General features: G+C 44.3%; 1 protein-coding gene across 2 annotated transcripts in view; it reads right to left on the minus strand.

Moving 5' to 3' along the window:
• Window positions 1–14,740, minus strand: part of hspd1 (heat shock 60 protein 1) — a 43,217-nt gene that overhangs the window by 8,122 nt on the left and 20,355 nt on the right. For both annotated transcript variants that reach the window (XM_072478880.1, XM_072478869.1), the window contains exons 4-8: window positions 3,500–3,582; window positions 2,118–2,213; window positions 1,936–2,029; window positions 1,037–1,205; window positions 599–698 (exon numbers count right to left, since the gene is read on the minus strand). In XM_072478880.1, the coding sequence (XP_072334981.1) occupies window positions 599–698; window positions 1,037–1,205; window positions 1,936–2,029; window positions 2,118–2,213; window positions 3,500–3,582 (542 nt within the window). The remainder of the gene's footprint in view (window positions 1–598; window positions 699–1,036; window positions 1,206–1,935; window positions 2,030–2,117; window positions 2,214–3,499; window positions 3,583–14,740) is intronic.

Below are 14,740 nucleotides of genomic sequence, written 5' to 3' on the forward strand. Positions count from 1 at the left end.
CCTATAAAATATTATAAACTGAAGGATAAGCATAAGCAGTGCTTTTAACTTCTTGGTTTGCTACTTGTGAAAATTGTTCAATGGGATTGTCTGCCTATCTTCCTTGATTACATTCCTGTTGAGCCTGGAGCTCCCCTGGCCTAGCATCCGATTCAAATTAACAACAAAAAAAAAATCGTTGTCACAAGTAGGCTTACATTAACACTGCAATAAAGTTACTGCGAAAATCCCCTAGTCGCCACATACAGGAGGGAGAATTCAGGATGTCCAAATTACCTAATAGCACGACTTTCGGGACTTGTGGGAGGAAACCGGAGCACCCGGAGGAAACCCACGCAGACACAGGGAGAACATAGACTCCGCACAGACACAGTGACCCAAGCTGGGAATCGAACCTGGTACCCTGGTGCTGTGAAGCCATAGTGCTAACCACTATGCCACCTTGCTGCCCAAGGGGGAAACAAACCACACCACATAGCTTGATAGATCTTTTTGAACTGCTGTCTTTGGAGGCCAACAGCAAGTACCATCTGGACCATGGTGTTGCCTCCATTCAAATTTAATGATGTTTTCTTCAGCATTATTTGACTCTACTCACTGTACCACCAGTAGCGATGGCCATGTCCTTCAGCTGGTTCTTCCTGTTGTCACCAAATCCAGGTGCTTTAACAGCTACAACTTGCAAGCCAACCTTCAGCCTGAATTCAGGAAAATGTATGTACATCATACAGAATATCAGTTTAAAAACATTTTAATTGAAAAAAATACACACTAATGGGATAGAACCCAACTAAATCAAAGTTATTTCAGGAACAAAAATACCTAACGCTTTTGGAAACAATAAGCAAACTGTTAGTAGTGTTTAGGTTGAAAGCAGATGGTTGTTTGGGGAGGGGGATTCATTCTCATTCATCCCATACTGTTAATGATTCTACACAAACACATTAGTTTTGATCTTTAACCCAAACATAATGCAAAGGATGTTTAAATTTTAGTTTCTAGGTCACTCGAGTTGAAAGAAAGCAGGAAAACTAACCTATTCAAAACCAATGTGCTGAGCGCTTCTCCATCAATATCTTCAGCAACAATAACTAGAGGTTTACGGTGTGCATTGGCAATCTCCAAGGCAGGCACAATGGATTGTACATTTGAGATTTTCTTTTCACTGAGCAGAAGGTACGCATCTTGGAATTCGCATTTTTGCCCTGGTAAAAATAGAGTGGAAGTTAACATTCTTTATTATACATTATCATTCTAAATAATCAACCAATTCAGCAACTGCGAATACCTGAATGCTCAAACTCCAAGTACCAGATAGAACTCTCATTTGATCCCTTAATGGGGAGTAGCAAGAGGGGAAATGGCAACCACGAATAATCCACCAAACCAATGCATTGGACTAATTTTCTTTACATTATTAATAAATCACAGTCCCAAGACTCAGGCAAGTAAACTGTATCCAGGGTAAAGCAGAGGCGACTAGATGAAGGCTGGGTACCATACGACTGAATCAGCAAGACTCATTTTCTAAGTTTACACAAAGAAAGTGGGCACTATGATACAAAGATACCAGAAGATGACCTTTAAAAAAAAAATGAAAGCCATATTGAGATATGGGTATCACTGACAAGGACAGCATTCATCGTCCATCCCTAGAAAAGATGGCAGTGAGCCTTGTGTTTCTGCAGCCCATATAGTGATGGTACTCTCACAAAGCTGTTGGGTAGGTATTTCTAAGACATTGGCCCAGCAATGTTGAAGGAATGGGGAATATATGTCCGAAGTAAAGACATTCAGAGACTTGGTGATGCTGCTTGCACCTGCAGTTTCATATCCTGACACCAACATCTTTTGGGGGTTGGAAAGAGGGAATATAAAGAATTCTGTGATCCTGACCTAGGGACACATCAGAGGCAGTTTGGAAGAATTAAATACCTTTAGCTGTGTTGATGAAGTACGGCGAGATGTAGCCTCTATCAAATTTCATTCCTTCGATGAGTTCTAGCTCATCATGGAGTGTTTTGCCATCCTGTTCACACAATATGCAACAAGGAAACTATCAGAACATTTTCCAAAAGTCAACAGTCTGGTAGCACAGAAATTCAACTATCTATTACCTTGACAGTGATGACACCCTTTCGCCCAACTTTTTTCATTGCATCAGAGATAAGCTCACCAATTTCCTTGTCTCCATTGGCTGAAATAGTTGCTACCTATAACAAAAGGAAAATAAAGTCACCTTTTCCAAGAAAACTGGGTTACAAGTTACAGAATAGATACAGAGACAGTTAGGCTATATTGCAGCCATCAATAACTGCAATCATACAATGTTACTTTGTCAGGTTAAAGAAATTGCTATGCAATCTATCACCATAAACACTACCAATGTAAGGTGAAAGAATATGTACATAATCATCAACATCCTCTGCTTAAAAGTAATTGGTGAAAACTATGGTCCACGTTTCATGAAGTTTTATGGCTCAAGAATTCTCCTGCCATAAATTTGACAGAAGCCCTGTTCACAGACAGGTGTCCAAAGTTACAGCAAGGAAGCAGGAGACCAAGACCAATTTTCAGAGCACCAGGAAGAAATATGTTCCCGAAGCTTGTGTTGAGCTCAGCTAGGACAGTATAGAAGGTCAAATAAAGATAGAGAGTTCAGTGTAGGAGCTTGAGACACAGACAATTTACAAGCATGCATTTATATTTATTTAGAGAAAAATCCATCCTACACAATTTGAGAAAGCTACAAAAAAAAAAAAAAAAAAAACTTTAATTTTGCCATTTCAAATGATCGCCAAAACCACTGTTTTATCATTTTGAACGACCTTAATATATGTGATTTTTCAAACCAGAGCCTACAGATTAACAGTTAATTTTCAATGAAAACCACAAATCAGTGACTTTATTACACACAAGCCATGTGTCTGGATTTATTTCATTTTCTTTTCAGCTTCACCAAAACTGGCGCCTTGTTCTGAACCCACTGTGATAAATAAAATAGAACATGGTCCCAGAAACCCAAGACAGGCACATTATGAGGAGTTATTACTGGTATCCTGGCCAATATTTATTCCTCAATCAACATCAAAAGAACAAAATGACTGGTGCTATTTGTGAATTGTGCACATATTGACTGTTGCAATTCCCACATTACAACATTGACTGAACTTCAAAAATACTTCAATTACAAAATAGTTGGAGATGTCCAATGCGTTGTGAAAAGTATCATATAAATACAAATGGTGCGAGAATGAGATTTAATCCAGGACCACTTGAACGCAACCTCTAGTTAGCTTTATATGCCATGCGTCTTCTCTACATCTTGGTACAATGCCACGATGGGTATATTATTTATACTTAGCGATATATTATAAACAGCTAGCTATCTACACATCGAAAACTTAATGTTTAGATACATAAGGAAAAACCAGAACAACGGCAACACTGATTCTTGCAGATAGCACTTTCAGTTATGAGTTACTTGAAACATGAATACCTGAGCAATTTCTTCTGGGGTTGTAACTGGCTTGGACATTTTTTTCAGCTCACCAATTACAGTATCTACAGCCAGCATTACACCTACAAAAGAAAGTTAAAATTAACAGACACATCAAAATTGTTAATCATTTTACAACTTGCTAAAATAACTAGTTCACGTTAAAAACTTGTCAACTGATTTTTTAAAAAAAAGTTACCAGTCTGCAAAAATTTCATTGCATACTAAAATGTATCAAATTTGAACTCTTTCCTAGGACTGGACATTACTAGGCAGCCTTCTGATCTGTAGCAGTCTTTTACTAGGCAATCTTCTAAAATTATAAGCAATGTGATAACTGGTATAGGATCAGCTTGCAATAAAATTGATCCAATTACATTTTTTTTTGCTTATCTGATCCATTACTATTTTAGATCACCAAAATTGGTACATTGATCTTTTTGGGATTTCAGTACCTCCTGAAAGTCTCAGATTTGCCACCATGACTTTCTGGGTATGTACATTTGTTTATCTGGTTCCAGACGTTGTATTTACTCATTTCCCGAACACAGCAACACATCACCTGGAAACCAGGAAGCAAAGTACTGTACACACCCCTGTCAGCATCAATGGGGCCGAAGTAGAGACGGTTAACAGCTTCAGATTCCATGGGGTGCACATCTCCAAAAATCTGTCCTGGTCCACCTACGTCGACGCTACCACCAAGGAAGTACAACAGCATCTATACTTCCTCAGGAAACTAAGGAAATTCGGCATGTCCACATTAACTCTTACCAACTTTTACAGATGCACCATAGAAAGCATCCTATCTGGCTGCATCACAGTCTGGTATGGCAACTGTTCAGCCCCAGACTGCAAGAAACTTCAGAGTCGTGAACACAGCCCAGTCAATCACACAAACCTGCCTCCCATCCATTGTCTCCATCTACACCCCACCGCTAACTGGGGAAAGCAGGCAGCATAATCAAAGACCCCCCCCCCCTTCCCCAAACCCGGCTTACTCAGTCTTCCAACTTCTTCCATCGGACAGGAGATACAAAAGTCTGAGGACACGCACAGATTCAAAAACAGCTTCTTCCCCACTGTTACTAGATTCCTAAACGACCCTCTTATGGACTGACCTGATCATCCTGCATGCTTCGATGCCGGTGTCTATTTATTTACATTGTGTACCTTGTGTTGCCCTGTTATGCATTTTCTTTTTGGTTTTCACATACCTAATGATCTGTTTGAGCTGCTCGCAGAAAAATACTTTTCACTGTACCTCGGTACACGTGACAATAAACAAATCCATCCAATGTAATAGGTCATTTCGCAAAGTTTTGTTTAATTTCTTTGTCCTTTTTAAAAGCAATTTATTTTGATCAATTTTCACTTATTCTTGACACCTATTGTCCTCTTAAACTTGTGATAATTTAATGTTCAAGCTCAAAACTGCGTTTTTATGGTGCTCAATTCAAATGACATGCAATAAGTTTACAACCAAGAATGAAGTCAGAGGAAAAGGTGATTTTCAGCTTACTTAAGCAAAATACAAAATGTTATTCTCCCCTATGTTACTATAAAATGTTCCTATTAGGAAGTGATAACAGAGAGCCTTGCAGTATTGCATTCTGATCACTTGATGGTGCTGCACAGAAAAAATATTCTATTGCAGCACCATTCAATGGTCAGAATTCCTTCTCCAATCATTTAGAAATTGCTTAATACGTATAGTAAAAACAGTATGTTTGAGAGATAAGGAGATACTACAGAAAAATATTGCATGTGCCTTGCTGATGATATAGCTCAGTTGAAAGGTAATTTTATGTTGGTATGGAGAACACTCAATTTGACAGCGGGATATAATAGATTTGAAGTGATGGTTTCTCCAAAAGAGCAAGTAAAATCTAAAATAACTACGAGCAAACTTTTTGAAGCAGTACAGAAATTTAAATGAAAAATGACTGCTTTGCAAAAAGTTCATATTTTACATTAAAAACTAGTAATAGTTTTACCCACATCCCCTTCTAGGATGAAGTCTGATGGGCACCAGCATCCTTCAGGAAAGCTGTCTAAATTTATAGTAAAATCTGGGCGTAGTTAAGGAATTGGAAGGAGGTAAGAAAGCAAGTGGCAGGTACTTGTTGGTGAGTGAATGAACCAGGGTGGGTGCAGAGTAGTCACCCAGAATTTAGTGCTGTGGCCCCCTTACTGCTCCAAATCTACGTCAATACATTGGCTTTAGAAAGGCAACACAAAACCACCAAGGTCAGAGACTGATATTCAACAAAGGAGGGCTACCAAGATAAACAAGGCAGCCAGTTCTTGGAGAAACCAATGACAGATGAAATCCTAAACCCTGCATGCTGACAGAAAGATGTTGCAAACATTCAGTGGATGACGTAAATCTGTTCAGAAGGGAGGGATCTAGCACAGTAATAGTTTCAGCACCTAACAACAAATCACTGTAAGCAGCAATTAAAAAGACTGATAACGTCAATTATATTGCAGGGCCAAATAAATCAGGAGATGTCATGCTAAAGCTGTACAGTATACTGCACCAAATGAAGCCGTTCAATGTTGATCACCAAGGCATGAACAAAAAATTTCAAGCAGAAGAGCCACAAGGCCAATTACTAATGTCAAGAGTTGCAAGAAAAAAAATTGACCTCAATCTAAAGGACTACTTATCAACAAATGCAGGTCTTCTGCATAGGCAGCTATGGGCTAATGGAGGAGGAAAAGGAACTGGACTGAAGAACAAAAATCACTACAGCCATATCAATCTTGTGAAGTGGCCCTTCATGTGTGAATTCAAACTGCGCCATAGCCAAACACACCCTGTACTCACCCAATGTCCACCCATACACAAATCATCCCACAAGAGTCACCATATAATAAAAAACACAACACTCCCAATCCCAACATAAAGAGTACCTTAGACAAACATAGGTCAACTGTAACACCCTCATGACCACCCTAGTTGAGATCCAACAGCCTCCGCAGAATGAACTGCTAATAGCAAGTAAATCATTTATTTATGTCAAAATAGAGGTGAATGAATAACTTCAATAGAAGATGAACATCAGAATAGTACTAGTTCAAATTAAGTACTTTAATTCAACAGGGAATACGATAATGAATGTATTACTGGATCACACTGGACTGTGCCCCCACAATGTTACATAGTGAGCTATTCAGAATGGATAACTTATCAGGTACGTGATTCAATATTTTACTTTTAGTTCCGACTGGCATATTTTCTGTAATGTTGTACTCAAGTCAAGATTAAATGCATTATTCAGGGTAAAAAAACTGGAGGAGGTTGTGCACATGGATCATATGTCAGCCAGCAAGCAAGGAAAGAGCATGAGGGAACAGTGCCATCTAACATTCTCTCCAGGGTTTTTGCAGTGCATAGCAAGTTCAAAGAACAAAACGAAGTACAGCACAGGAACAGGCCCTTCGGCCCTCCAAGCCCATACCAACCATGCTGCCCGACTAAACTACAATCTTCTACAATTCCTGGGTCCGTATACCTCTATTCCCATCCTATTCATGTATTTGTCAAGATGCCCCTTAAATGTCACTATCGTCCCTGCTTGCACCACCTCCTCCGGCAGCGAGTTCCAGGCACCCGTGTAAAAAACTTGCCTCATAAATCTACTCTAAACCTTGCCCCTCGCACTTTAAACCTATGCCCCCTAGTAATTGACCCCTCTACCCTGGGGAAAAGCCTCTGACTATCTACTCGGTCTATGCCCCTCAATTTTGTAGACCTCTATCAGGTTGCCCCTCAACCTCCATCGTTCCAGTGAGAACAAACTGAGTTTATTCAACCGCTCCTCATAGCTAATGCCCTCCATACCAGGCAACATCCTGGTAAATCTCTTCTGCACACTCTCTAAAGCCTCCACATCCTTCTGGTAGTGTGGTGACCAGAATTGAACACTGTACTCCAAGTGTGGCCTAACTAAGGTTCTATACAGCTGCAACATGACTTGCCAATTCTTATACTCAATGCCCCGGCCAATGAAGGCAAACATCCCGTATGCATTCTTGACTACCTTCTCCACCTGTGTTGCCCCTTTCAGTGACCTGTGGACCTGTACACCTAGATCTCTCTGACTTTCAATACTCTTGAGGGTTCTACCATTTACTATATATTCCCTACCTGTATTAGACCTTGCAAAATGCATTACCTCACATTTGTCCGGATTAAACTCCACCTGCCATCTCTCCGCCAAAGTCTCCAAATCCTGATGTATCCTCTGACAGTCCTCATTGCTATCCGCAATTCCACCAACCTTTGTGCCGTCTGCAAACTTACTAATCAGACCAGTTACATTTTCCTCCAAAGGGTTGGTACCCGGGACTTTGATGTTGTGGCCATTTCGGAGACATGGATAGAGCAGGGACAGGAATGGTTGTTGCAGGTGCCGGGGTTTAGATATTTCAGTAAGCTCAGGGAAGGTGGCAAAAGAGGGGGAGGGGTGGCATTGATAGTCAAGGACAGTATTACGGTGGCAGAAAGGATGTTTGATGAGGACTCGTCTACGGAGGTAGTATGGGCTGAGGTTAGAAACAGGAAAGGAGAGGTCACCCTGTTAGGGGTTTTCTATAGGCCTCCGAAAAGTTCCAGATGTAGAGGAAAGGATTGCAAAGATGATTCTGGATAGGAGCGAAAGCAACAGGGTAGTTGTTATGGGGGACTTGAACTTTCCAAATATTGACTGGAAACGCTATAGTTAGAGCACTTTAGATGGGTCCGTTTTTGTCCAATGTGTGCAGGAGGGTTTCCTGACGCAGTATGTAGATAGGCCAACGAGAGGCAACGCCATATTGGATTTGGTACTGGGTAATGAACCAGGACAGGTGTTAGATTTGGAGGTAGGTGAGCACGTTAGTGATAGTGACCACAATTCGATTATGTTTACTTTAGTGATGGAAAGGGATAGGTATGTACCGCAGGGCAAGAGTTATATCTGGGGGAAAGGCAATTATGATGCGATGAGGCAAGACTTAGGATGCATCGGATGGAGAGGAAAACTGCAGGGGATGGGCACAATGGAAATGTGGAGCTTGTTCAAGGAACAGCTACTGCGTGTCCTTGATAAGATTGGACCTGTCAGGCAGGGAGGAAATGGTCGAGCAAGGGAACCGTGGTTTACTAAAGCAGTCGAAACACTGTTCAAGAGGAAGAAGGAGGCTTATGTAAAGATGAGACATGAGGGTTCAGTTAGGGCGCTCGAGAGTTACAAGTTAGCTAGGAAGGACCTAGAGAGCTAAGAGGAGCCAGAAGGGGGCATGAGAAGTCTTTGGCAGGTAGGATCAAGGATAACCCTAAAGCTTTCTATAGATATGTCAGGAATAAAAGAATGACTAGGGTAAGAGTAGGGCCAGTCAAGGACAGTAGTGGGAAGTTGTGCGTGGAGTCCGAGGAGATCGGAGAGGTGCTAAATGAATATTTTTCGTCAGTATTCACACAAGAAAAAGACAATGTTGTCGAGGAGAATACTGAGATTCAGGTTACTAGACTAGAAGGGCTTGAGGTTCATAAGGAGGAGGTGTTAGCAATTCGGAAAGTGTGAAAATAGATAATTCCCCTGGGTCGGATGGGATTTATCCTAGGATTCTCTGGGAAGCTAGTGAGGAGATTACTGAGCCTTTGGCTTTGATCTTTAAGTCATCTTTGTCTACAGGAATAATGCCAGAAGACTGGAGGTTAGCAAATGCTGTCCCCTTGTTCAAGAAGGGGTGTAGAGACAACCCCGGTAACTATAGACCAGTGAGCCTTACTTCTGTTTTGGGCAAAATCTTGGAAAGGTTTATAAGAGATAGGATGTATAATCATCTGGAAAGGAATAATTTGATTAGAGATAGTCAACACGGTTTTGTGAAGGGTAGGTCGTGCCTCACAAACCTTATTGGGTTCTTTGAGAAGGTGACCAAACAGGTGGATGAGGGTAAAGCAGTTGATGTGGTGTATATGGATTTCAGTAAAGCGTTTGATAAGGTTCCCCACGGTAGGCTACTGCAGAAAATACGGAGGCATGGGATTCAGTTGATTTAGCAGTTTGGATCAGAAACTGGCCAGCTGGAAGAAGACAAAGGGTGGTGGTTGATGGGAAATGTTCAGACTGGAGTCCAGTTACTAGTGGTGTACCACAAGGATCTGTTTTGGGGCCACTGCTGTTTGTCATTTTTATAAATGACCTGGAGGAGGGCGTAGAAGGATGGGTGAGTAAATTTACAGATGACACTAAAGTCGGTGGAGTTATGGACAATGCGGAAGGATGTTACAAGTTACAGAGCGACATAGATAAGCTGCAGCGTTGGGCTGAGAGGTGGCAAATGGAGTTTAATGCAGAAAAGTGTGAGGTGATTCATTTTGGAAGGAATAACAGGAAGACAGAGTACTGGGCTAATGGTAAGATTCTTGGCAGTGCGGATGAGCAGAGAGATCTCGGTGTCCATGTACATAGATCCCTGAAAGCTGCCACCCAGGTTGAGGGTTGTTCAGAAGGCGTATGGTGTGTTAGCTTTTATTGGTAGAGGGATTGAGTTTCGGAGCCATGAGGTCATGTTGCAGCTGTACAAAACTCTGGTGCGGCCGCATTTGGAGTATTGCGTGCAATTCTAGTCACCGCATTATAGTTTTCATAGAATTTACAGTGCAGAAGGAGGCCATTCGGCCCATCGAGTCTGCACCGGCTCTTGGAAAGAGCACCCTACCCAAGGTCCACGCCTCCACCCTATCCCCATAACCCAGTAACCCCACCCAACACTAAGGGCACTTTTGGACACTAAGGGCAATTTATCATGGCCAATCCACCTAACCTGCACATCTTTGGACTGTGGGAGGAAACTGGAGTATCCGGAGGAAACCCACGCACACACAGGGAGAACGTGCAGACTCCGCACAGACTGTGATCCAAGCCGGAATCGAACCTGGGACCCTGGAGCTGTGAAGCAATTGTGCTATCCACAATGCTACCGTGCAGCCCTATAGGAAGGATGTGGAAGCATTGGAAAGGGTGCAGAGGATTTACCAGAATGTTGCCTGGTATGGAGGGAAGATCTCATGAGGAAAGGCTGAGGGACTTGAGGCTGTTTTCGTTAGATAGAAGAAGGTTAAGAGGTGACTTAATTGAGGCATACAAGATGATGAGAGGATTGAATAGGGTGGACAGTGAGAGCCTTTTTCCTCAGATGGTGATGTCTAGCACGAGGGGACATAGCTTTAAATTGAGGGGAGATAGATATAGGAGCTTTAAATTGAGGGGAGATAGATATAGAACAGATGTCAGAGGTAGGTTCTTTACCCAGAGAGTAGTAAGGGTGTGGAATGCCCTGCCTGCAACAGTAGTGGACTCGCCAACACGAAGGGCATTCAAATGGTCATTGGATAGACATATGGACGATAAGGGAATAGGGTAGATGGGCTTTAGAGTGGTTTCACAGGTCGGCACAACATTGAGGACCGAAGGGCCCGTACTGCGCTGTAATGTTCTATGTTCTAAATCATTTATATATACTACGAACATCAAACGTCCCAGCACTGATCCCTGTGGGACACCACTAGTCACAGCCCTCCAATTAGAAAAGCACCCTTCCATTGCTACTCTCTGCCTTCTGTGACCTAGCCAGTTCTGTATCCACCTTGCCAGCTCACCCCTGGTCCCGTGTGACTTCACCTTTTGTACTAGACTACCATGAGGGACCTTGTCAAAGGCCTTACTGAAGTCCATATAGACAACATCCACTGCCCTACCTGCATCAATCATCTTTGTGACCTCTTCGAAAAACTCTATCAAGTTAGTAAGACACGACCTCCCCTTCACAAAACCATGCTGCCTCTCACTAATACGTCCATCTGCTTCCAAATGGGAGTAGATCCTACCTCGAAGAATTCTCTCCAGCAATTTCCCTACCATTGACGGAAGGCTCACCGGCCTGTAGTTCCCTGGATTATCCTTGCTACCCTTCTTAAACAAAGGAACATTGGCTATTCTCCAGTCCTCCGGGACATCACCTGAAGACAGTGAGGATCCAAAGATTTCTGTCAAGACCTCAGCAATTTCCTCTCCAGCCTCCTTCAGTATTCTGGAGTAGATCCCATCCGGCCCTGGGGACCTATCTACCATAATATTTTTCAAGACGCCCAACACCTCGTCTTTTTGGATCTCAATGTGACCCAGGCTATCTTCACACCCTTCTCCAGACTCAACATCTACCAATTCCTTCTCTTTGGTGAATACTGATGCAAAGTATTCATTTAGTACCTCGCCCATTTCCTCTGACTCCACACATAGATTCCCTTGCCCATCCTTCAGTGGGCCAACCCTTTCCCTGGCTACCCTCTTGCTTTTTAATGTACGTGTAAAAAGCCTTGGGATTTTCCTTAACCCTATTTGCCAATGACTTTTCGTGACCCCCTTCTAGCCCTCCTGACTCCTTGCTTAAGTTCCTTCCAACTTTCTTTAGATTCCACACAGGCTGCGTCTGTTCCCAGCCTTCTGGCCCTGAGAAATGCCTCCTTTTTCTTTTTGACGAGGCCTACAATATCTCCCGTTATCCAAGTTTCCCGAAATTTGCCGTATTTATCCTTCTTCCTCACAGGAACATGCCGGTCCTGAATTCCTTTCAACAGCCACTTGAAAGCCTCCCACATGTCAGATGTTGATTTACCCTCAAACATCCGCCTCCAATCTAGGTTCTTCAGTTCCCGCCTAATATTGTTATAATTAGCCTTCCCTCAATTCAGCACATTCACCCTAGGACTACTCTTATCCTTGTCCACCAGCACTTTAAAACTTACTGAATTGTGGTCACTATTCCCGAAATGCTCCCCTACTGAAACTTCTACCATCTGGCCGGGCTCATTCCTCAATACCAGGTCAGTACAGCCTCTTCCCTAGTTGGACTGTCTACATATTGTTTTAAGAAGCCCTCCTGGATGCTCCTTACAAACTCTGCCCCGTCTAAACCCCTAGCACTAAGTGAGTCCCAGTCAATATTGGGGAAGTCTCCCATCACAACAACCCTGTTGCTTTTACTCTTTTCCAAAATCTGTCTACCTATCTGCTCCTCTATCTCCCGCTGGCTGTTGGGAGGACTGGAGTAAACCCCCAACATTGTGACTGCACCCTTCTTATTCCTGATCTCTACCCATATAGCTTCACTGCCCTCTTAGGTGCCCTCCCGCAAGTTCCAGATGCTGCATGGCGGTGCACCCATTCAGCCTAGAGGAACAATGATGCTATCTGGTTGCTAAGGTGGAAGTTAAGATCCTGTAGCACTGTTCAAATAATAGTGATTTATCGACTTCCGGTTGCGGCGATGACTAGCTAAGCCGCACGTTTCGGCGGCTCCAGCTCCAACGGACCTTCGGGCTCTTTTAAGAGCCCCAACGGGAAATTTTCTCACGACGAAACCCGGTGTGGGGTGAGTTAATAGGGATCCCCCACCCCCAACGAAAGAGGAAAATAACGGCGGCGGCGGCTACATCGCGAGGAATCCTCGACGATAGGGACAGAAGGGAAAAAGAAGCAAGATGGCGGCGGAGAAAGCCCAGGCGACATGGGGGCCCGATCAAGACTAATTCTTAAGACGGTGTGTGGAGCTACTAAAGGAGGTGCTGACCCCGATGCTACAGGCAATTGAGGGGCTTAAGGAGGCACAAAGGACCCAGGGGACAGAGCTCCGCGTGGTGGAGCAGAAGGTGATGGATAATGAGGATGAGATCCTGGGCCTGGTGGTCAAAACACAGACGCACGAGGCGCTCCACAAAAAGTGCATTGAAAGGATTGAGGCCCTAGAAAATAGAGCACGAAGGAAGAACCTTCGGATCCTGGGTCTCCCTGAGGGAGTGGAAGGAGCGTACTGCGGGGCTTACGTGAGCACGATGCTAAGCTCGCTGATGGGAGCTGAGGCCCCTTCGGGCCCCTTAGAAGTGGAGGGGGCTCATCGGGTCCCGGCGAGGAGACCAAAGGCGGGAGAACCACCTAGGGCGACAATCGTGCGATTTCACCGCTTTAACGATAGAGAAGTGGTTCTGAGATGGGCCAAAAAGGTACGGAATAGTAGATGGGAGAATGCTGTGGTACGGGTGTGCCAGGATTGGAGTGCGGAGGTGGTGAGAAGGAGGGCGAGTTTTAATCGAGCCAAGGAGGTGTTACACAAGACGAAGGTGAAGTTCGGGATGCTGCAGCCGGCGCGACTATGGGTCACGTATCAGGAGAGACATCACTACTTCGAAATGGCGGAAGAAGCATGGACCTTTATTAAAGATGAGAAATTGGATCGGAACTGAGGGACTGATATTAGAGGGAAATGTCACTGTCGATGTATATAGAGATGTAAATTGGGAAAGGGGGAGACACTAAGAAATGTGGGCGCCGGTGGGGGGGGGGGGGGGAAGAAGAGACATAGGCGGAGGATGAGGAATGGGAGAGGGAGCTGCGCCACAAGAGGCGGGTCAGCTACAGAGATGTTCCCGCGCCAGAAAGATAATGGCGGGAAGATAGGCGCAAGGTAGATGGGAGTTCCCCACACGGGGGGGGGGGGGGGGGGGGGTCAAGGAGTGAGCAGGAGAAGCCGGGGTCAGTTGAAGTCAGCTGACTTGCGGAAGTAATATCGGGGGAGCAATCACGCTAGAGGGGGATTTAGCGGGGGGGGGGGATAACTGGGTTGCTGCTGCAGAAATCAAAGAGGAACTGGCTAAAGAAAGGGTGGTCGGGGCTGGAATGCGACACCTGGGGAACGAGTGGGAGCGCGGAATCGGGACGTGGGACTGGCCTCGAGAGGGTGATGGCTAGTCGACACGGGTAGGGGGCAGGTAGCCCCCTAGTGAGGCTGATCACGTGGAACGTGAGAGGCCTAAATGGACCGATTAAAAGGGCCCGAGTGCTCGCGCACTTGAAAGGACTGAGGGCAGACGTGGCTATGCTCCAGGAGACGCACCTGAAGGTGGCGGACCAAGTTAGGTTAAGGAAAGGATGGGTGGGACAGGTGTTCCATTCAGGGCTAGATGCAAAGAATAGAGGGGTGGCCATACTGGTGGGGAAACGGGTATCATTCGAAGCAAGGAGCATTGTAGCAGATAGTGGAGGCAGATATGTAATGGTGAGTGGCAGGCTGGAGGGAATGGAGGTTGTGTTGGTTAACGTAAATGCCCCGAATTGGGATGATGCGGGATTTATGAGGCGGATGCTGGGACGTATACCGGACCTGGAGGTAGGAAACTTGATAATGGGG

Source organism: Scyliorhinus torazame, chromosome 2 (genome assembly GCF_047496885.1).
Source record: "Scyliorhinus torazame isolate Kashiwa2021f chromosome 2, sScyTor2.1, whole genome shotgun sequence".
Taxonomy (NCBI): Eukaryota; Metazoa; Chordata; class Chondrichthyes; order Carcharhiniformes; family Scyliorhinidae; genus Scyliorhinus; species Scyliorhinus torazame.